At 39.9% G+C, this 23,896-nt stretch overlaps 1 protein-coding gene across 2 annotated transcripts; it reads right to left on the bottom strand.

The window, feature by feature from the left end:
* Window positions 1-689: 689 nt before the first annotated feature.
* Window positions 690-22,953, bottom strand: PDHA1 (pyruvate dehydrogenase E1 subunit alpha 1). Of its 2 annotated transcripts, XM_042458011.1 has the most exons (12): window positions 22,759-22,953; window positions 18,730-18,744; window positions 14,694-14,762; window positions 13,113-13,286; window positions 10,733-10,859; window positions 10,086-10,177; window positions 9,209-9,301; window positions 6,662-6,817; window positions 6,504-6,575; window positions 3,237-3,304; window positions 2,054-2,162; window positions 690-1,176 (listed from the first exon to the last, which is right to left on the bottom strand). In XM_042458011.1, exons 1-12 carry the CDS (start codon window positions 22,840-22,842, stop codon window positions 1,012-1,014), a joined length of 1,224 nt encoding a protein of 407 aa, XP_042313945.1. In that variant the 5' UTR covers window positions 22,843-22,953; the 3' UTR covers window positions 690-1,011. The 2 variants fall into 2 exon arrangements, with proteins under 2 accessions (XP_042313945.1, XP_042313946.1); XM_042458012.1 differs by lacking the exon at window positions 18,730-18,744 and having other exon boundaries at window positions 22,759-22,952.
* Window positions 22,954-23,896: the final 943 nt, after the last annotated feature.

Genomic DNA, 23,896 nt, shown 5'->3' on the forward strand with positions numbered 1-23,896 from the left:
AAACAGGCTTTCTATGGAGTGTTATATTCTAAAAATAGGAGGACCACAATATTGTCACAAATAGTGCTGTGATTTCTCATTGGAAGTGAGCCATATTGTACTATATTATTTAAATGTAATAGAACAATGATCTAATCTTGTATTTTTAAAGTATGTATATAATTATTTTTTGTTGTGTGCGCCTTCAAGCCATTTCTGACTTTGGTGACCCTAAATCTATCACAGGGTTTTCCTGTCAAGTTTCTTCAAGAAGGGGTTTGTCATTGCTATCTTGAGGCTGAGAGTGTGACTTGTTCAGTGGGTTTCTGTGGCTCTCATGTGTACAGTAGCTGGGGAAATGATTTAGATCTAGAACTGAAATTGAGCTTATGCACTTTAGCTACTAATATTTAAATATAAATATAGCACATGTTTTATGAATAACAGCAGCTCTTAAATATGTGTTTTGCTAACGCTACTACTTTCTGATTAATATAAATCATGACTCTGTAGTTTTGTCAAGCATTAGAGAAGCCCTCAGAGCACCTAAAATTGTGCAAGGCTTCTAGAAGAAAAAGGATTACATATTCCATCAAAGAACATACTTGAAAGGTTAAGGTTAAAAATAAACACACTGAAAGCAGGTTTACTTTCCTTGGGGAACACGGAGGAGAGAGTAGAGAAAATGTACACAGACTCCAGGGGAAATATCTGTTCAGAAAATTTTAATGTACCATTTTTATTGTACATAATATGATTTTAGATGAATAGCTTTCATAAATACAGCATAACCAAAAGTTTAGATATACATTAATAAATTCAATTCTTTCTTGAGCAGGTGCCTTTCAGAGTTGTATGTTTGTAACATTTCTTTCCCATCCCAAAATAAAATGTCTATTTTACTGCCAAATGGACTTTTCCCATCTAAATGTGCAATGATCCGACTTTTATACCATAGAATAGATAGAATTAAACTTCAGTAAAAAAAAATCACTACCACCAGTATGATTGGTGGCTGGAGTGCAAAACCACTTAGCAAACAGATTTGTACCTAATCCACTGATTTGGGCCACGCACCTCAAAGGGTGGGTCCTTATAATAGATATGATTGCCTAGTTCTTCCAGAGGTGGTTCAGGATCAGTTGTGGCAAATTGTGCTGCATCTTCAATCTCCTTCCTTACTTCTACATCAATCTCCTACATGAAAAAGGAAAAAAATATCAGAGGAAGAAGAAGGCATCTTCCATCTAAATCCATATATATCTGTCACTACTACTCTAGCACCAGATGCTTTATAGATACACTCACAGTACTAATAAAGTGTTCACTACTTTTACTGTTTACCACTTTAATACATGAGCTTGTAATACAGCAATGGAAAATGCACATTGCAAAATCATAATTTTCCAAGATTAAATCCTGATTTGCAAGCCTGCAGATTATACATAACGTCTTTTATATTTAGATTGACTATCCAGCTACTAGCTGTGATAGCAAAGAAGCTGTTTCTGACGTAACGGCACAGGCAACAGATTCAAGTATGTAGCACTGCAATTGGTACATAAGGGGTAGGCTATAGGAGCCTCCATCAGAATCCAACTCCTGTTAGCCCAGTCTATTGTGAGGGCTGGTAAGAGATTAATTTTAACCATATCTGGAGGGACATACGTTCCCATCTATGAATCCTCCTTTACAGGAAAAAGGCAGGATATTTAATTCATTAAAAAAATGAACTGTTGGTTGGAACCCCAATTCAAAATTCTCCTACATCTCATCTGAGGGATGATGGAAAGTGTAACTCAGATAATTGTGTGTACATTGCCTGGGGACAGCAGAGGAAGGAAAATATTAAAACATCACAAATTTAAGTCAATGAAAGTACAAAACAGCTCCCAGAAAAGGATACTGTTTTCTGCTCGGCAATTCTGATAATTCCGTGATATGCCAAAAATGTCTTTAAAGTGAGTTCTGGTTTAGTGTGATTTTGCACTATTTTAGACAAATGCATCCTTTTAATTGATGTAAGCTGTGCAAAAGTATTTGTATGACTGCATTCAGAATGAAGGCTTACTACCTTTAGTTCTTCCACGCTAGCTAAGTTATTGTTCACCATTCTGTCCTTCAAGAGAGTAATGGGATCACTCTTGCTTCTTACTTCTTGAATTTCTTCCCTTGTTCGGTAACTGCAAAAAAGGCAAAACAATGATAAACAGTGTTACAGACCATTTTTCTTAAGATTGAGTATTCCCATGACAACAGTAGTGCATTTCTTCAACACGGACCAATTCCAAAACAAAACAGAAATTGTGCACATACACATTTCTTGAAAAGGTGCCTCAAGCAGTTTATATACATAAAGCCAAATAAACAGGCATATCCATCAGTGGATCTATGCTTGTTCCAATAATTAATAAAAGGAATCCAGTCTTCCTCAAAGGCTGGAATGGAATCCATCTGACCAGTTGTGAATAGTGTGGAAAAAGTGATTTTGTACTTAAATGTAATGGGCAATATGTTCTTCCAACCTCCATTGAGTGATTTCTGGTATTCTGGTATATGTATCTCCTCACTAAGCCAATAAGATTAATACAGTGAGAAGCATATATGCCATAATTACCATGTAAAATTTGGATATGTGAACTATGATGTGCATTATAGATATTTAATTTTTCATTATTTCCTCTTTACGATTGTGCTTCACTGTCAGTACAGAGGGGCAAATGTGCCTCTTCTGTTTCTACAGTGCCAACCTCAGGCCATCAACCATTCCCCCCCCCCCCCAAAAAAAAGTGAGGGCATCTTTCTCTCTTGCTTAAAAATAATTTACTTTTGGAGTAAGGATAGCACACCTCCAGATAGAATTTGTTCTGTTTCCACATGACTCACATTTCTCGGCTTGCCTCCACTAACATCAGGGAATTATGCTTAGCACTGGGAATATCTGGTTGAGTAAGAACTGATCCAAATACATGGTAGAACCACCTCCTCTCTCTGGCTGAGCAGCTAGCTGGTTTTGGGTCCTGAAAGCTTACACCTTCTAAAAATCTATTCAAAGTAAGAAACCTATATAATGTAAAACTTACATCAAAGATATAGTGAAAAATGATTATCGTAAGTAAGCACATTAAGAGTTAGACAGAAGTCTAGGAACATCTGAAAATGCAGCTATTTTGTCCCTGTATACACTAAAAGATGCAATAAATTAATTTCTTCCTCCATTTTAAAAACAGTTTGAAATGTGGAGAGAAGCAGTATACCTGATTCCTGGATCACTCATACTGTGTCCATGATAACGATATGTTTGTAGCTCCATCACAATAGGGCCCTGGTAAAAAGAAAGTTCAGAGGTTTTAATTGTTCTAAAAATATAGCAGATATATTTTGCTGGTGAGAGGTAATGACAACCATATTTGCAATTTAGGATTACTTTTTAGATCTCACTTTGAACAAAGCTGGTTGGCACCAATGTTAGTGTTGATCACTAAATTTGAGTTATCTGATCTATAGTGCTTTCTTAGCACAAGTCAGACAGAACTGCCAAGTTACTTCTGAACATGGAGACAATCAGAGTTCCTGACCTCACTCACACTCCTTTTCCAGATTAAAAAACACATGTGCTGGAAGTGAGTGAAATTACTATTACCACTGTTAATAGAAGCTACCACACACAGTGAGCTGTGTGTGTAGCAGCTCACACATGAACCAACGTGCTAATGCTAATATCCAAAAAGTTAGTAGTGGCATGATGAAAGTCACACAAGTACAAGATGAATCACTAGGCATAAGTAGTTCATCTCAGTAATGACGGTTACCTGGTGGTCACAGCATACCAAGTAATTCTACTATGAAATTTTAAAAAACAAATTACCTGTGCCATTCCTCGGCTTGTCACATTCTTTTATAAATCTTAATTCATTGTTATTAGCAGAAACATTTATCTTGAAATGTATGGCTGAGATGCTATGCTAGGTAATGTATGCTTATCATGCAACTACATCTCTGTAGCTAAGCAATGCAGCCCCTTCCCCAACAAAGCCATTTCCTGGGGGACAGAGGAATGAGAAGAAACGTGTCCAGCTATTTATTTAAATTTTTAGCTGGATGCACAACAGGATTCCGATGGGCCCTGGGAATGTTTCTGTAGAACAGTGGTTCTCAACCTTCCTAATGTCGTGACCCTTTAATATAGTTCCTTATGTTGTGGTGACCCCCAACCATAAAATTATTTTCATTGGTATATGCAAATATGTGTTTTCTGATGGTCTTAGGCGACCCCTGTGAAAGGGTCATTCGACCCCCAAGGGGGTCCCGACCCACAGGTTGAGAACCACTGCTGTAGATGATGTTCTTGCAGCACATCCAGTTACAGACTTACTTCATAACTCATCCCTGCTCATCTTCTCACTTTCTGACAACATGGAAATAGTTGTGTTAGGAAGGGACTGCAGTCCTTAAAAGTATGGGAGGAATTTTGGTTGCTGTGATAAGAAAGTGAGGTGTGATGGCTTAAGTCATAATTCACTGACTGGCCACAACTAGCTGCCTGGCCCAGGATGCTGCCTGGCCACAACTAGCTTGAAAGGGTTTACATTTTTTAGCAGTGCTGGCATTGAGAATATGTGAAGGGCTGGAGAAACACAGACTTTCCGTGTCAATTTTTAGCCAGCTCAGGCCTTACTCAGGCAGTAAGTCCTGAGCTGGGAAAGATTTTACTCTAGCCAATCCTACTGTAGTGATGTGTGCCTGTCTATAACAGGCAAGATAAACAGCAGCTGCCTGCAGAATCAATTAGTCAGCATGTGTGAAAAGCAAAACTGAGTGACAAGCAGAGGCAGACAAGCCTGCCTTACTAAGCTACCTCCATCATAGATCTAAAAGCATATATCTGGGAGTTCGGTCACCAAAATGGAAATTGTAAGAAAAGTGGAGGCAGATTGTTTTGTTTCACTTATGCATATTATTAGTTCTCAATAAAATGTTTCCAGAAACATGATGATCTGGTCTTTTTGTGGTGTAGGAACCTATCCCTATTCTTTTCAAGTTATTTCTGCCACTAGTAACAAAGAGTAATTCCTTTAACTGAGGTAGATGTGATACAGATAAAGATATACAGGAACCTGCCCACTGGATGGTTTGTGTCTTCTTCCTGCAGTATTTTGCTTTGGCTCAGCCATAACAAAAACCAAATAGCAAACAATCTGCAATGTCCATGACTAATAATGAGAAGCGAACTCTGATAGTTACTGGGCAGATATGTGCAATTTCTTTTAGGAATTTGGTTATTTCTCAGATATGAATAATTTACTAGAAATATTCTGTTTTCTCCTGGTGAAAATAAATTGCTCTAATCTAACCTATGGCAGACTGTAAATATTCAGATCTAAGAAAATGCTCATATTAGTTCTTCATTTACATAAGGTCTCAGTTAATGCAATTCATCCCATGCATTTCAGTTGGTTTAACACACTTATAACTATAATCCTCATCCTTATGAATGTTGCTCTATACATGTATCTATACCTGTCCTCAGTCACTTAATTTTTTTGCAGTAAATTACAAAAAGAGAAGTAAGGCAATCTGATAGCTACAAGGGCTTTTCCTTAAATAAATCTTTGTAATGTAGTTGATCAATTTAATGAGGACTGCAATTCTGTTGGATTTGCAACTGCAAATACATAACCTACAGTTACACATTTGCAACTGTTACATAGTCACAATCACTACACAGAGAGAGAGTGAGAGAGAGGGCGAGCGAGCGAGCGCTGGTTGAATCTGTGGATACAGAATCTATGGATATCAAGGGCTGACTGTACATCTGTGTGACACCAGGTAATATTTTAAAAGAGAAGCAAGTTTTTTGTTTGCAACTTCAGATTCTTAAAAGCCACTTTACTATTCAGTTCAGGGCCCATCCTCATCATGTTCATGTACAAGCCATGGCTTAAAGTAAAGTAAGAATGTTTTCTGATTTCACAGTCCTCTCTTGTCCTTCCCATCTTGGTTTAGCTAATCCACTTTTCCCTATGATGTTTAATTTGTGCTTATTGGCCTAACACAATCCTAGTTTGCAAGCTAGTATTTCTTACATAGGTTCTCACTACAAATGCAATGCAAAACTGTGAATTAATAAACCTTGGAAGGATTGTGAGACAAGTGCAAGAAAAAATGAAGGAGCCGAAAGAACAAACAGTTACAAAACACCAGACTGAAATCATTGCCCTAAGGAAGCATTATGTGATTTTGACTAAATGGTTGATCCTTTTAATGGCATTGTTGAATTCTATATATTATTAAACTCTACTTTTCCTTCACCTAACCAATTACTGTTCCAAAAAACTGGATGATGGAAGCTAATTTTCAAATTAACAAGATACCTACAGAGATAGGAGTACCACCTATATATTGTGTAGACAGACATACTTAACATTTTTTTAAAAAAACCAAACATCTCTCCTAACTGTACTTCATCTGATTCATCATGTGAGACAAATCCAAAACACACATGCATGCAAACTACAACTTACTTTTCCTGATCTGCAGTGGTCAGCAGCAAATTTTGTTGCTTCTCTGACAGCAAGAACATCCATACCATCAACCTGTTGGCAAGAAAGCATAAGGTTTGTTTCAAATGTATCACATCTTATGTTATTTTTTAAAAGATGAAAAATCAAATTATTCTTACCCTGAGACCTGGAATAAAGTCTCCCCTTTTATAGTAGTCTGTACTGGCTGCTGCTCTCTCTACAGAAGTACCCATCCCATATCGGTTGTTCTCACAGATGAAAATGCAAGGCAACTTCCACAAGGCAGCCATGTTAAATGTTTCAAATATCTGACCCTAGAATAATAAAATGTTACCATGTTTTCAGTTCTTTCATCCGGCTATATAACTCTCATTGCATACATAGGCTTTCAAGTTGGAACATTTAGCCGATGTAAAGCAGGATATAGCTCAAAATGTGTTCTTTTTCAACCTTGAATACAATTAGATTCATTGTTTTGCCATGAGATTTTCCCCAAAGCCACTATATTCTCATTTTCCATATTCTTAGTTATTGTCATTCCTGTTCTGAAAACACTAACACTGGCGGGATACAGACTGCTCAAAAAGGGTGGTCTCCCGCGCCCTGCTTTGCTCCGCAAGGGAGCCACAGCAGACAAACCGTGCGGCTCCATCATGGAGCAAAAAGAACCAACCCTTCTTGTGGTGCCTTTGTGATGCCGCAAGGCGCCAATGGCGCACTTGCAGCTTCACAAAGGTGCTGGGATGTGCAGACGCTATGTGTCCGTCACGTCAAAATGGCAGCGCCTGTATGTACAGGGTGCCGCCATTTTGATGCCCTTGTCACGTGTGAGGGGCGAGTCGCGTCTGGAAGCGCCGGCCTTCGCACGTAATGATGGCATCCTGTAAGGCCCGTCTGTGCAGCGCCACTGATTATTAAATTAGTAGTCAGCCCTCAGTATCTGTAGACTTGTCATCTGCATTGTCCCCAATGGCTGTACCGCTATTAGGGACAGCTCCCGGTGTCTCCAGTGGTGGCATGTGCATGCGGCTGCGCCACCATTAGAGGCAATGGGGGCTTACCTGAAATCACAACCCTAATGGCGGGATGGCTGCATACACACAACATCATTGAAGTCCCATTGTCCCTAATGGTGTCATGACCGCATGCACGTGGCACCAATGGAGCAACTGAACATGTGCATCCACAGATTTGGTGTTTGCGGGGGGTGGGGCAGAATCGATCCCCTATGGATACAGAGGGCTGCCTGTATGATCAAACTGCTACAACTGAAGCATTCCAACCTTTGACAGGACCTGGGATCCTAGCCCTAGCTGCTTCATTCATGAATGAATAAGGAAATTAATCTACATTTGCCTGTTTCTTTGCATTACTTAACACTAAGGCATGTGCCCACAACTTGATCTTCCAAGAAGTATCCAAGCAGGCTCAGCAGCTCCAAGCACACTTCTGGGAGCACAGGAAAACAAATGCAGCACATATATGTTTTCTTCAGTGAAGGGAAGTTGCTGTTTCCTGTTTTTTCAACAAGTGTGTATTTATCCCTCATAGCAATACTTTATATAATAAGATTGAAGATGCTACCACTATCATGAAAAGGGCAGGGGAGAAGAAAAAAGTCAAGGACAATGAGTTGGGAAACCTTCACACATCACTTCTACTTCTTGCCCACTGCTGTCACACATGATGGAGCAAAACACAGAGATGCAACCCACACCATTCAAGAGAAAGGAAAGATGCACTGTTTCTAGTCCTGTCACCCCAATATCAACTCCTCTCCTGCTATAAGGGTCATAAAGTCATTCAAATAAGAAATACAAAACTACAGAAGCAGGATATTAGATAAGTATCTACCATACTGGCACAGTATGGTAGGCTTTTATATAGAGAAGTACAAAAACAGTATTCAGTGATACTTTTATTGTGTAACTAAAGTATTATTAAAAGGTGAGCTTTTGAGTCCTCCAAAAGAATTCATCAGATGTGAGGAAGAACAGGAAGTTCCAAAAGATTGAATGATCCACAGCTAAGCTTCCATCTTCCTCTACCCATTAGATACTATTCTTAATTATGCTTTAATTGACTATATTTATATTGCCCCACCTAAATTTAGTCTCCAGCTGTTCTGATATGAAGATTGCCATGTTCCTTGGTGCTTCTTTTCCCAATCAGCACTGGAGCCACATACTTCAAATAAATAGAATGGAGAGTTCACCGAATGATTGGCATCCCTTTCTCTAGAAAAATGGAAAAAGCCATTTTTTTCCACATCACAAGGAGAAAACTGATACTAATAATCCTAAAATTAATTCTTCCCTTTTCAGATTCCATTTTGGGACTTCAGTCTAACCAAGATTATTTGGGGATTATGCTATTTCTCCCCCCTCCCCGCACCTTACCCAACCTGATGAAGAATCCTATAGGACTCAAAAGCTTGCCCTTTTGTGGTAGTCTAATGTTACAAAAAAGGTGTTTCAAAACGTTGTTTTTGGATTCTGCTCATGGACAACATAGCTGTGTTTCTTTTTCACATGGAAAAGAATAGTGGCATATTGTCAAGGCAATCCAAGAAAAGTAATTTGTCACTATCCAGATTAAGAAACAAGGTGAATGAAAAGAATATTATGACTTAGTATTTTTCCCCTGTAGCTTTGGATCATTAAATATATTTTCCAGTCTATAAAGAATAAACTTTGAATGCCTACCTGATTGGCAGCACCATCACCATACAATGTCACACAGATCTCATCTTTACTAAAGTATTTGCATGCCAAGGCAATACCAGCTCCCAAAGGAACCTACAATGAATTGTATGCAAAAGAAGTAAACATTATTTTATGAAAAATAACGACAGATAGCTGGCTAGAATGAACTATAATTTTAGTTATTACTTAGATGGGTATTCTTAGAGAACATACATTCCTGAATTCTGTGTTTCTAATGCCCATCCCACAAACAGTCCAGAAAGATAACATAGGAGTGAAACAGACAATCAAACTGAAGTAGCTTTCAGCTGCTTTGGAGGCATGGTATTTAGATGATCCAAAGCAGCCAAAAGCTGCACCAAAGTCACACTCCGGTCCTTAGACCAGAACAAAAAAGGAGCCAGGATAAACCAACTCCTGGTGGCCCTGGTCAGCCCCTATGTTTATGGCCCAACTGGGAGCAGGCTATGTGGTTACCAGGATTCCAACCTGCTTCTGGCCAGAGCAGTCTCAAGCCTCTCTTTCGTGCCCATCTGCTCTGGCCCAATGTCAACAGTACTGAAAGTTGTTCAAAGGTCCAGAAGAGTCAACGAGTTCATACTCACTAGTCTCTTTCTCTCATCAAAGCTTCAGGGTTACAAAGATTTTACAGTCCCAAATTCAGGGTAAAAGCCTTATAGAAATGGGTGTAGATTAACCAGTTTTACTGTGGAATGCCTTTAGATAATTGCCCATATTCAGTTTAGGTTATATTAAGGTTAAACAGTACAAATACTAAGATATTAGGGCCACAAGTGGATTCATCACAAATACAGACCGTTAGCACTGTAAGACTTTTCTCTATGAAAAGATAATTTCATTTGCAGGCTTTTCTTACCTGGGCACCAACAATACCATTACCACCATAGAAGTTTTTGGCATACATATGCATTGAGCCTCCTTTGCCTTTAGCACATCCACCAATCCGACCTGAAATGGTTAAAATTGATCTTTTATATCTGATACGGTTTATACTAAAGACAGTATGAATACACAAGGCTCTTCTCTGCCTGTAATTCACTAACCAAATGCATGAATTTTAAGAATCAATGATGATGTACAATGAATAAAACTGATTTTTAAAACCAATTTTGACAATGAAAGTTCTTAAGTACAAAGCACTACTTCGTACAAGTTATTGGTTTACATGCCAACACACAAGTTTCAAATCGTGGCATTACTGCAATGACATACAGAGAAACTACAGCCATATATACCAATCAAATCTTTGGGGTTTTGTGGGGTTTTCAGGCTTTGTGGCCATGTTCTGGAAGAGTTTATTCCTGATGTTTCACCAGCATCTGGGGCTGGCATCTTTGTTTTCTGAATAAAGGCAGAATATGCATGTAATAGATTCAGTGAAAATTTAATAGATAAACTAGCATGTCATAGGTGAGAAGCAATTTGAAGCTGATCCTCCTAAACCTATCCACCATAGTCCTATTTTTTCTACTATTATACACAGTATTTTTACGGAGCACAAACCTGTCAATTCAGCAAGAATTTCACGAACTGAAACACCACGGGTATATGTAAAGCCATGAGCCCGGTAAGCAGTAATCAAATGGTCTGTTCGATTTATGGCTGCCTCGAGCCCAACACAGCAAGCTTCCTATGGTATTCAGTAAAGAAAACATGATGCATAAAATACCATAAAATGAAAAAGAAATTTTAAAATTGACAAAATCTAAATATCTAATATTCACAAATTGAATGGAAGACAGTCACCATATAATACATTACAGTATTATAAAGCTAAATGCTAGCAATTAAAATGTGTATGATCAGTATAGGCATATTCACATAAAGAACACTAATAGGGAGAATACAACCTGAGGGAGATCTGCCTGATTTAAGTCACTGGAATAACTTCTACCACAAGAGAACTATAGTCCAAAACACACTGCAAAAATAAGCTAATTTGAGACTATTTTAACTGCTCTGGCTCAGTGCTAGGAAATCCTGGGAATTGTAATTTATTGTGGCACCAGAGCTCTCTGACAAGGAAGGCCAAATGTCTCACAAAACTAAAGTTCCCAGAATTTCCTAGCATTGAGCTATGGCAGTTAAAGTGGTCTCAAACTGGATTATTTCTGCAATGTGTTTTAGATTTAAGTAATACAGAACTAAGCATTAAGAATACTTTTTTTAATTCAGCACTAGCCCCCTTTGATTATCTTTTCTTTTGCATATTAACGAGCTGAACCACATTTCCTTTAAGCATTTCAAACAGGGATTATATTTATATATATATATATATATATATATATATATATATATTCTCATAGTTAGATCAGATATGAAACAGTAATCAAAGATATCTTAGTACTGTATTCTTAAAGAAAGTGTCAGCCTTTATTCGCGATGACTGGAACTGTGTTGGGGATTTATGTATGCGTAAACACTGTGGTTACAGTGCTAGACAGTAAATCCAGTCCTGATCCACTGAACCAAGGGTAGGCAACCCTTTTGAGCTGGGGGCCGGGTTGCTGTCCCTCAGACAACTGGGGGGCCGAAGCCAAAAAATAAATAATTAAATAATTTTTTAAAAGTTAAATAAATAAATAAACTGGGACAAATGTAGGACAAAATTTTCAAATGGAGGGCACTTTTTAAATAAAAAATGGCGGATACGTGAAAAAAATTGCTGATTTTTTTAAAAATGTTAAGATAAATGCATGTTTCTGAGGCTTCTATAGACAATTGCCCCATCATGCCCCTCACGCGAGACGCCAAAGGCCCCGGCGGCAATCGGCGGCAGGACCGGGCTGGGGCCGGTCCCAAGGCCTTGCCGGGCCGCATCCGGCCCACGGGCCGCAGGTTGCCTACCCCTGCACTGAACCCTAACTTACCAGGAAGCAGCCACTGCTATGAACAGGGGTCTGTCTCCCTGTTGATCAAGAAGCAGCTCACTGATGATTCCAACCCTCCTACAAGGGATCTCCAATGACAGGCAGAAGCCGGGAGCCAGCTGCACTTCCCCCTTCATGCTAGAAATCACTCATGCAAGGGGGTGAACGGGACCATCAACCAGCTGCTTCCCCAATTTTGTGTGACTGTTAAATAAAATGAATATGGCAGTCCCCACCTGATCGCAGCAGCTACTTCCCAGTAAATTGAGATTGGGGGACTTTGTAGCTGCTTTGTAGTGGTAGATTGGGGGACTTTGTTGTCTCTATGTAGCTGCTAAATTAGGGGCTATGTAGAGATTGTGAATACCAAACAGTCACAATTGCATAACTCTAGGTTACGCATTAGTAACTGCCGAACAAGATTCTGACTAAGGAACCTAGACAAGGCAAGAAAAGAAAAAACAAAAAGCTGGAAGCAAGTAAGACTGGCGACATATATTTGTATATACTTTAGACAGGAATGATGTATCAGTTTTGATGAGAAAAAACAGAACAAGGAAGAGGTGGAAAAAAGGAAAAACCAGTATGCAGTTACTTTTAGTTTTAATTTTATTGCAAATTGCTTTTAGTTTTAATTTTATTTTAAATTGCAGTTCCGCAGTTTTGGGAAAAGATTATAAATAAAGTTAATGATAGCAACAACAACAATGACCAACTCCCAAAAACTTGCATATGTATGTGTGTTGCCTTTTTGACATTCTGGATAGTCACTGTGGCCCTCAGAAACTCCTAGGGGCACAAAATTGCCCCCTGCCCACCCAGTGCATTTTCCCAACCAGTGATAAATCATCCATTCTCTTGGGAAATGATTCATTAATTTATATATGTACAGTAGGGACATAATTTTTTTCAGATTTGTGCTTTATTATAATTAATTAATTAACTAATTAATTAATTAATTAAAATGCTGCTTTAAAGCATTCAGGATGCAGTCTCTCAACTTAGCCACCCACCTGGCCATCGTATAAATGACAGAAACCTCGAATAATCTTCTGTTTATACAATTGGTCTGCTTTCAGTTCCATGCGCCGAATTGTCTGCATAGTCTTGTAGTACTGCAGACCTTGCTCTCGAGTCATCACAGCTGTTGTGGGTGGACCCTCCTCCAATCGGTGGATATCATGCTTCTGAAGAAACAATGTCACGCAATCATGTAAATTCTCTAGTGGTTCTAGAAGGTTCTGATAGTCTCTGCACAGGTGCAGGAAACCCATTTGCATGATTCACAGAGACCACAGTGTTTCTGCAAATACTACTCTATCCAGCCTCTGCCTTTTGCCTACTGTGCTTATGGAGTCCAGGCTGATATACCAATCTAGTTGTCAGCTGCCATGGCTGGTGCTTCCAGTTATTGTGCAAGCACCCTGTTGGGACTGGAACATCTTCATTACAAAGAAAGGCCAACAATTTAAATTCTGTTATCTGTGAGAGGGGGAGGGAGACTAATAGGCAAAAAGAAAGGGATTTATAAAATAAGCATGGAATAGCATTAAGCAAATAGTATTATGTAGAAATATCTAACAAGTGAATACCAAACAAACTTAACAGTAGGAAATTCAGCACTGACCAAAAGAGCCTTCTTCACACAACACACACTAAATTCACACGAATTTTTGTCACAATATATCCACTTATTTAGTTGTCTTTAGAAATATTTAATATTCAGACACAAATCTATTTACAAGCTAAATGAACACCAAAACACAAGGTGCAACATGTATTGGCATTATACGACTGAAAGCCCCCTTGAGTCCAATTTATTATAGAAAGGTAAGCTATGACCTAAATGAATGAATGAGTGAATGTTCAAGCAAAGTCCAGTTTTTAAGATAACTAAACAGTGAGCTGAATCCCTCTATGAACTTGGCAGCACAGAACTACCAAAGGCCCTTTGCGAAAGAAAAAAAAATACAAAACGTAAAGTAAGTATTAAATTAAGCTCTGCAAATAAATGTCTATCTCTCTGTTACTTAAAACGCAGCTTATACTGCACCATCAGAATACAGTCACCCCTTGACTTTCGAGAGGTTTACGGGTGCAAGACAGATGCGAAAGTCAACATTTTGCAAATAAATAATGGAGGAGAGAGCAGTGTGCACACCCCCATCTCCCTTCCAATGTTTCAAACAGGTCTAGCAAACTTTCTGAGGCACTAGAAGGGTGGGGGAGCACATGCTTGCAGCTCTCCCCTTCCCTTCCAATGCTTCATAGTGCACCCCAGAGGCAGCGGAGGAGGGGCAAGAACAGCATGCACTCACCCTCCTGGCTGTTCCCTCCCTCAAGCCCGGGAAGGAGGGAGGGGGAGGAGTGCACAGCTCTCTGGAGTTGTCAATAATCAATCCATAAATCCCAAAGCCATGAAAGTTGAGGGCAGACTGTATTTCAATCACAGGTATATGTTCTTTTTGAAATCTGTACATTTGAGACCTTGGCTCAACATACTGAAGATAATATTTTTGTGCTATTTGAATAGTATAGCATCAAGATCCATTATAATCAAGCATTAGCTTTCTGAAAGAAATCAAGGCACTTACCTTAATATCAAACGTAGCCTCAGTTGCAAAATCTGCATAATTGCGAGAAGCAACAACCACCCGTGCAACCTTTTGAGAAAAAAGGGGAAGGGGAATTCCAACTTCAGTCCAACAATTTAAAACTAATGAAGACTGCAGTATGTATTATACAACATTATTTATCCATAAACAAACAATATTTCTAATTTCTACATTCAAAGTAGTTAAACATCAAGAACCATCCTCAATGATCTTGTTACACTATTAAAGACACACAAAAAACTTAACCATATCTAGCAAGGTACTAAGGCAAGCAGTTGTAGAGTGTTTCTGGGTGGGGCATATTACTAACAAACAAACAAACAAGTTTCATACCACCTAAGCAGTGTCTAAGCGGTTTATAAAGTGTAAAGCTAATTTGCTCCCAACAATCTGGGTACTCATTTTAGCGACCTCGGAAGGATGCAAGCCTGAGTTGAGCTTGAGCCCTTTAGCTGGTCTTGAACTCGTGACCTTATGGTTTTGAGTGAGTGGCTGCAATACAGGCATTTAACCACTATTACTAAGCCAGAAAATATACTGGGCATTATTTGTAGTAAATATTTACATGCTTATAATTTTTACCAGTATAGAGTCACCCACATTGCTTTGTGACTCTACAAAGCACATGGATGGATTTCAACAAGTGGGCCTACTGGCTAAAATGTAAGGACCAACAGACAGAGCATGTAAAAGCCCAAGAAAATCTTCCTAAACTTTGCTGTTCACTCCAAATATGCTCCACTAATACTCAAAAGCAAATGCAACCATTTTCTCCTTCTTAATAGCTCTTTTTCTGGTAAGGAAAAGAAAGGCAAAGTGGTGAAAAAACACTGTATTTCTACAACCTGCTTAATACCATTTGGATTGCCTGTAAAATGCAATGAATGTGGTATGTGGGAGTTTTATTTGGGTGCAATCCAAGATCCATTCTGAAATATTTATTTATTAGTTACATTAATAGCCAATGTATCCTCCAGTGAACTGAAGGCCGTGTACATGGCTCTTCCTGTTTCCACTTTTATCTTGACAACAATCTTGTGACGTAGGCCAGGCTGAAAGAGAGTGTAAGTGGCATATGTTTTACGGCTCAACTGAGGATTGAACCTGGATATCCAAATTCCAAATCCAACACCTGAAGTACTGTACTACACTGACTCTCATTAATAACAGTTTCCCCTGATCCATCGCCCATCCAAAATGTCAGATCTTGTTATGCCTGTCGAGATAGTTCCTTATTTCCAGATCAACTTACCTCTGTAAAAATGTCTACTGGCCCTTTCAAATACAGTGCACACTTGCCTTACACGAGGATCCGTTCCGGACTCCTCCGCATAAAATAAATCGTGTATATATTCAAGCCCCATTGAAAATAATGGGGCTCGTGCATGGAGCGTACCATTTCTCTCTTGTTGCACAACTTTCAGTGTAAGCTGAAATCCATGTAAAAGGTGTCCATGTCATACACGGGTGCACTGTACCATTTGCTTTAAAAACTATACTTTAGAAACTCTAAGTGAAGGAAAGAGATGCCCAACATGTGCAACACTATAAAAAAAAGTGGCAGCCTTGAGTCTATCAGGAAGAGAAAAATCTGTTATGGTTTGGCGGGACAAATGCAATATAGGGTAATAGAGCGAATTAGGAGGAATAAGGTACTAAACCAAGCATATACATCTTCATGGAATAAAGAACATACTAAAGATTACTTAACACTGACAGTTCCTTAATATGCATCCAACTAATTGTTGGAACTCACAGATAAGGGGGAAATGTGCCAGGATGGTATAGTTCTATTCACAGATTGAACTACACCTGGTTTCAACTATTTCCTCAGACAGGAAGATCCCTATCACGGTCTTTCAACCTGACTTTCCAGACACTGTATCATGCAGTAAACCACTCTTGAATTCCTTGGAAGAATAGCAGGACAAAAGTGTTTGCAATTTTTTTAAAAAAATCATTGGCACATATTCCGCTTTTAAGTGCAAAGACTTTTATATGACTGTAAATACAAATCTACAGAGAAGCCTTTTTATAACATTCAGGACAATTTTTCATGCACAGGAGTGATATAAACTAGATAGGAGGGACATAAGCTGAACAAAAAGAACAGCAGCAGAACTCTCTGAGGAAGGTATGAAGGATAATCTAGGTTTGAAAAATTTAGGAGAAAAGAGAAAATGTGATCCAGATAAATTTAAAGTGGTATCATGGTATCTTTTGTTGTGTGCCTTCAAGTCATTTCTAGATTATAGTGACCCTAAGGAAAGCCTATCATGGTGTTTTTGGGGCAAGATTTGTTCAAAGGGGGTTTGCCATTGCCATTCACTGAGTCTGACTTGCCTAAAGACACCTAGTGGGTTTCCACAGCCCAGCAAGAACTTGATCCCTTCATCAGCCAGAGTCCCAGTCCAACACTCAAACCACTCCATCATACTGGCTCTTATCACAATATCTATCGAGTATCATTTAATAGTTTTAACATGCTAATAAACATGTCACTTCTGAAACAGTTATTCTGAAATAGTTAATACTGAAAGAATTAGGAAGCAAAGGTTCTTAGGTAACAAGATGACACACTGTGGGGAAAGGAATGGATGATGTTACACTGATAAATTATAAAGATTATGTGCTTCAGGTTTTCCAAAGTTGTACTTTGGATCAGTGCTACTCAGAGTGGTCCCTCAATCCCAAGCCATCCGCTGCCAGTCCCTGGGGAGCTTCCAAGAAAGATGCCACTACATGCAATAGGCTCAAATATAGTACCAGTTGAATCTGGGGCAGACATCAGATAGTATAAGATGCACTGTTTATATCACACACAAAAGAGAGAAATGTTCATTAGCTTGTATTTCATGCTCTCTAAGGCCTAGTTTTCTGGTTAAGCAGAAATCAAAGGGATAATCTCTCAAACCCTGGAAAAGTTACTCTTTTGGACTACTTGTTGTGAATTGCACTTGTTGTTAACCGCTTTGATTTTTTAGAAAAGCGGTATATAAATAATATAACATCCAGAATCCACCAGCTCATATAGCCAATAGCTGTGCTGGAGGGGGAATCCTGGGAGTTGTAGTCACACACTGGTAGCCTCAAGGCTGGACTTCTGCAATGCATTGTACACTGAGCTACCTCTCCACCAAGTTCAGAAACTTCAATTAGTGCAAAACCTGGGAGCCAGACTGGTTACTGGGGCATTTAGGAATGATCATAATACACCTATATTAAAATCACTCCACTGGGTGCCAATTTGTTTCTGGGAAAGGTACAAAGTGCTGGTTGTTACATTTAAAGACCTACATGGATTGGGTCCAGGTTACCTATAGGATTGCCTTCTGGATAATCAGTCCCACGCACTGAGGTCTTCTGGGGGACATTTACTTCAGTCAGCCAGGACCAGGCTGGCAACTCTTATTTCCATTAGCCACCCCCAAACTGTGGAATAACCTGCTGGAAGAGATTCAACAGCATTTAAAACAGCACTGAAGACCTATCTCTTCCAGTAGGCCTATCTGAATGTTTTTTTAAATTACGAGTTTTTAATTTATGAATTAATTTTAACATGTAAACTTTTAAAACTGCTGTACAGCTTTTTTAATTGATTGTGTGTTTTTAATTGGTGTTTGTATTTTTAACTGTGTTATGTGTCTATTTTTTGCTGTATTTTAATCTACTGTTCCCTAGAGGCAGGTAAGAAATATTATTACTATTATTATAAAAATAACATATTCAAGCTGCAGTTTCTCTCTGGTCACATGAACTCTTCTTTCAGTCTCTATTTTAACATACCCAAATAATTACTTCCATAAAGTCATATTTGCAACTGCTTTTTTTCATATAAACGGGGAATCTTGCAATTTAAGATACTCCAGTTTATTTTCTCCAAAGATGTACACCAGATGTTTTGCAAACTAAATGAAGTAACTAATAATCTTAATTCAAAGATAATATATCTTCATCAAATTATTAGTTCCATTAAGGGAAGATTATGCAGGTAATATATGAGCAACGGCCTTACCTCACTAACAGCTCCCTACAGCAAGCAAATTGGGAGGAAAAGATAAAAAGGGAGATCAACTACTGTTATGTAAGGTTAAGAAAAACAATTGCTCTTAAACAGTCTAAACTGAATTTAATGACTTCTTTTAATGACAAAGATAACCTATTACCCTTGAAATCTTTGAAACAGAGAACATGAACTATTCCCGAGAAATGGTAGCATGAATTTTAAAATGTTAATCTGGTTCTGTAGTAGTTTCTTCATGCAAAAAAACTTTGAAGAGAAGAAGACATTGCCCAATATTTTCAAAACAATAAGCAGGTTCTACAGTTCTCCATGTTACTATTTGTATGCACAACAATCCATGTTCAAGTAGTGCACTCAAAACTATTCAGAAATATCTCATTGTGTAGAAAGGTCACTACAAATATTCTCCCCTGTACCTTAAAATTCAGTACAGTGGGCCCTCGCCTTACACGGGGGATCCGTTCCGGACCCCCCGCATAAGGCTAATTCCGCATATGCTGGAGCTCCATTCATTTGAATAGGGCTTGTGCCCAGCGGTGCGGGAGCACGCAGGGCACCACGGGCGCACTCCCCATTCATTTGAATGGGACACATTGCCCCTTGTGCCCTGCGCGCTCCCCGTGGCTTGAATGCGTATGCTCAAGTCCGCGTAAAGTGTGCCCGCGTATAATGTGGGCACACTGTATTTCAGCTAATAAATGATAAAGAAACCTAATACTGTATAAATATCCATGATAACTTTGATACTGGAATATTGTTCAAAGCACACCTCACTAAAAATTTATAAACTACTAAATACAACCTAACATATGTCAGTGTATGAAGATTTTTTGTATTATTTTAATATCTGCTTTCAAGACTGTTGTATACAGTATGTGAGGATTACACAACAATAAGAAAATAATTACATGGACAAAAAGCAGAAAACGATGAAACATGCCATAATCTTTGGAGCAAATTACTGGTCAATCAGCCAAATTTGTCAAAAAAATTAAATGGAAACTTGGCCGTACCTTTCTCTGTGTTATTGATCAATTCACTTAAATCCCAGTCTTATGCCACTTAAATCAATGGAGAAACACACACTGAGTTATTAATCTTTTGAATTCTGTCCATAAAATATTATTCTTAACATATGTAAGTGATGGAGACAATAACTGCCATCCTATGAACCTAAACTAGTTACCAGCCATTAATATCAGCGGAATATAGAAAGTGAAGCAGTTCACAAGCCTGTGAAACCATCAGTAATTATTATCTCTATCAGGCCTCACAAAAATATGTTTTAGTATACACTCTTACAGGTAAACTGCTTCAAGCAAACAAGACACACCTCTGTATAGTTCTGCAATACAGATGGATTTGCACACAATACAAAACCCACACATATTAATTGGATTGGGACTGGACAACGAATAAGCCTGAGAGCTTATTCTGTTTTCCAGTCAAGGGTCAGAAGTTTAGTGTGCCATACAAGAACAGCTCTCTGAGCATGGTCAGGCTCTAAAACAAAGTCAATGCCATCTACACTAACACTAAGGGATTATTTACAGAGCAACGCTCACTGAGAGGGGGACATGGCCTTTCATGAAGACCCAAGGGCAGAATCAACACTTAGGGCCCGAACAGACAGGTCAAAATAAAGCTGCTTCGGGTCACTTTGGAGGTATGCTGTTTAAATGACACATGCATCTTAAGAGGCCAGAAGCTGTGCCAAAGCTACTGTGTAGTCCTTAGGACTGGAGCGTAGCTTTGGCATGGCTTTTGGCCTCTTAGGAGGCATTCATCTTTAAACAGCATACCTACAAAGTGACCCGAAGCAGCTTTATTTTGGCCTGTCTGTTCAGGCCCTTAGTCTTCATAAGGAAAAACATGTTTCCCCTTCAAGAGACAAGGCAGACTTAATGTTAATTCTGCTCTTGGGTTTTCATGGAGTGCCATTTTCCTGTCTGTATGTGTGTAAAACCTGTTAGGTTCTGGAGCTGGGCTGTAAATGTGTAAATCCCTCACTGTTTTAGAGTTAGCTTTTTTTTCTATTACCCCAATGGCTTAGGTTACACATACAAATAGACCACGAAGCATTATTTCATCTGAAAAGTAAAGTATATTTTTACAGGTAATAAGCCAGGTGTCAGATACACGTCAGCAAGGGTGAAAAAGAGGACAGGAGCCCCACATCTTTCTGTTGCTGCTGTTGTTGTTATTGTGTGCCTTCAGGTCATTCCTGGCTTATGGCGACCCTAAGGTGAACCTATCATGGCCTTTTCTAGGCAGGATTTGTTCAGAGGTTTGCCTCTCAGGCTGAGAGAGAAGGACTTGCCCAAGGTCACCCAGTGGGTTTCATGGCATGCTGGGAATCACACCCTGGTCTCCAGAGCTGTAGTCCAACTCAAAGTGTGCAGTCCACAGTCTCCTCAATTTCACAGTACCTTGTCCCCTTTTTATTTGGTCATGTCCTACATTTCCCCTGATGAGACACCTTCCCGTCTACAGGAATGGAAAAGAGCGTGAAAAAGCCAGTCTTATTTTTGCATCTGTCCACCTGTGTGTGCCTTCAAGTTGCCTGTTGACTTCTGGTATGAGTCCATGAATTATTTTACTGATTCATTTATTGGATTTATACCCTACCTTTCTTCCCAAATGGGGTTCAAGGTGGATAATTTCACAGGCTTCATAAATTTCATAGTTTTTTCTTAGGCAAGGAATACTTAAGAGGTGGTTCTATTATTTCCTTTCTGTAAGATATATCTCCTACAGCAGCTGGTATTCCGTGGTGGTCTCCCATCCAAGTGGTAACAAGGGCTGGCCCTGCTTAGTTTCCATGATCAGATGGGATCTGGTGCCATTAGGGTATTTGGGCAGGACTTAGCTCCATCTTCATCTTGTGGCCCTCTTCACTTTGTCCCCATTCAAATGCCTGTCATAGTTTTTCCATGGGGAAGGGATACTAAGGGGAGGTTCCACCAGTTCCTTCCTCTGAAATATAACTCCTACAGCACTTGGTATTCCTTGGTGGTCTCCCATCCAAGTCAGGCTGACCAGATGTCCTCCTTTTTCCAGGATGTGTCCTACATTTCAGCTTTCTATTGAGAAGTATGGATTTATAGATATAAGAATTTTCAGCTTTTATTTGGTAATGGCCTAGATTTTTCTTTATTCTGCTTTTATTTGGCAATGCCCTACATTTTCTCCCATTTCTCCAGTGTCTTGCCCTTTTATTTGGCAATGTCGCACATTCTCCTTGATCCCACAATGCCTCAGCCTCCTTTCATTTGGTCATGTCTTACTTTTCCCCTTTGGCAGCTGAAGTGCCTTGACCTTGGCAAAACCCTACATTCCCCCTAATTTTGCAGCGTGTTGTCCTCCTTTTATTTGCTCATGTCCTACATCCCCCTGAATTCTGCAGTGCCTTGTCCTCCTTCTATCTGGCCATGCCTTACACCCCCCATGAATTTTGCAGTGCCTTGTCCTCCTTTCATCTGGTCATGTCCTACATTTCCCCTTGATCCTGCAATGCCCTGTCTTCCTTTCATTTGGATGTGCCCTACATTCCCCTCAATTTCGCAGTGCCTTGTCCTCCTGTTATTTGACAGTGCCCTCCATCCTGCAATGCCTTGTCCTCCTTTTACGTGGCCATGCCCTCCATTCCCCCCTTGAGTTTTTGCAGCGCCTTGTCCTCCTTTTCGGTGCCCACGTCCTCCATCCCCCTCCCTTAGCCTTTCCAATGTCTTGTCCAACTTGGCATGAGTGACTCCTCCTCCCTGCCTGCCAAACCAGCAGGGCTGCCATGGGACACTGAGGTGGCCTTTAAGGGCAACAACGGTACTTGGAAAGAAGAAGGAGAAGGAGAAGAGAGGGGTGACTGACTGAGGAGGAGAGGGAAGGGAAGGCAGGCGGAGTCCTTTCCTTGGAAGAGGAAGGAACGTTGCAGAAGGCCTGGCGCCCTAAACGTTCTCCCGGGAATAACGGTGCTTCTATGGAGGCGGGGAGGGGGAGAGGGGAAAGGGAGCCCTGGCTCACCGGTTTGTGGGCGGCAGCAGCAGCAGCAGCAGCAGCAGCCGGGCCCTGCATCAGGCGGGAGAGGGCGGCCAGCATCTTGCGCATGGAGGGCGAGGCGCTCACCGCCGCTCACAAGAAGACACAGCCTTCTCTAGGCCTCGCCGCCCGAGTCCCCTTCCTTCGCAGCCACTTGCCCAGAGCGGCCAAACAAAATGGCGGCGGTGGCGGCGGCGCCTCCTTGCGCTCGCCCGCCTCCTAGCGGAGCCCTCCCACAGCCATGGCCCAGATTTCTTGCGTCTTCTATTATTATTATTATTATTATTATTATTATTATTATTATTATTGTTGTTGTTGTTGTTGTTGTTGTTGTTGTTGTTGTTGTTGTTGTTGTTGTTGTTTTCTAATGTGACTGACAAAAAAAAACACATTTACAATCTCAAGTCAAATTCAGAGCAGTGAAAACCCCCCACAGGCAGTGTATGTGGAAAGATCTTGTGGCACCTTTTGGGCCTCACTGAAAGAAAGAAGTTGGCAGCAGCATGAGCTTTCCTAGGCTACTTCCTCAGATGCATTTGGTGGAGTGGAAGCCAGGGACATATGTGCCACTGTTACGTGAGGATGTCAGTTCAGATGATTACAAGTCCTTTGTGTGTGGAAATGAAGTTGACAACTCCAGTTTTAATGGTGGGCCTGCAACTTCATTTTCATACGCTGGGTTTGCAATTTGAATTGGCATCCTCACATACCGGTGTCATATATATATATATATATGTCTGTCCCTGGTTTCTACTCCACCAAAAGCATCTGAGGAAGTAGACTGACTTCATGCTGAAGTCTATCCCAAAGTTAAAAAGTGGCGCTATTTTGCAGCTTTCTGCACCAGTTAATGTTGAGTTGATGTCAAAATCGCTGACATGTCTGAAAACAATCCCACTCTTGCAGGACATTCTCAGGATTTAAACCCCATTTATCCACGGGATTTGGGTGCTTTGCCTCCTGTGTGATAAACTCCATTGTCCAACACACAAACCACTACATTCTTCCCACCTTGTTCATAATAGATTCCCCAACTTTAGAAGGATTCGTCTTATCCTGTTTGCTGCCAAGTAGACCAATATCTCAAAGGGGAACAGCAAAGGTACTGTTACTCAGTGGGCTA

Source organism: Sceloporus undulatus, chromosome 3 (genome assembly GCF_019175285.1).
Source record: "Sceloporus undulatus isolate JIND9_A2432 ecotype Alabama chromosome 3, SceUnd_v1.1, whole genome shotgun sequence".
NCBI classification, from domain to species: Eukaryota; Metazoa; Chordata; class Lepidosauria; order Squamata; family Phrynosomatidae; genus Sceloporus; species Sceloporus undulatus.

Excerpts from the sequence above, each read along its gene's own strand:
- PDHA1 (XM_042458011.1), bottom strand. The coding sequence starts at position 22,842 with ATGCGCAAGATGCTGGCCGCCCTCTCCCGCCTGATGCAGGGCCCGGCT. Across the intron at positions 10,860-13,112 it reads GTCATTTATACGATGGCCAG|GAAGCTTGCTGTGTTGGGCT; the intron begins GTGGGTGGCTAA and ends TGAATACCATAG. Across the intron at positions 2,163-3,236 it reads ATGAGTGATCCAGGAATCAG|TTACCGAACAAGGGAAGAAA; the intron begins GTATACTGCTTC and ends CCTTTTTTGCAG.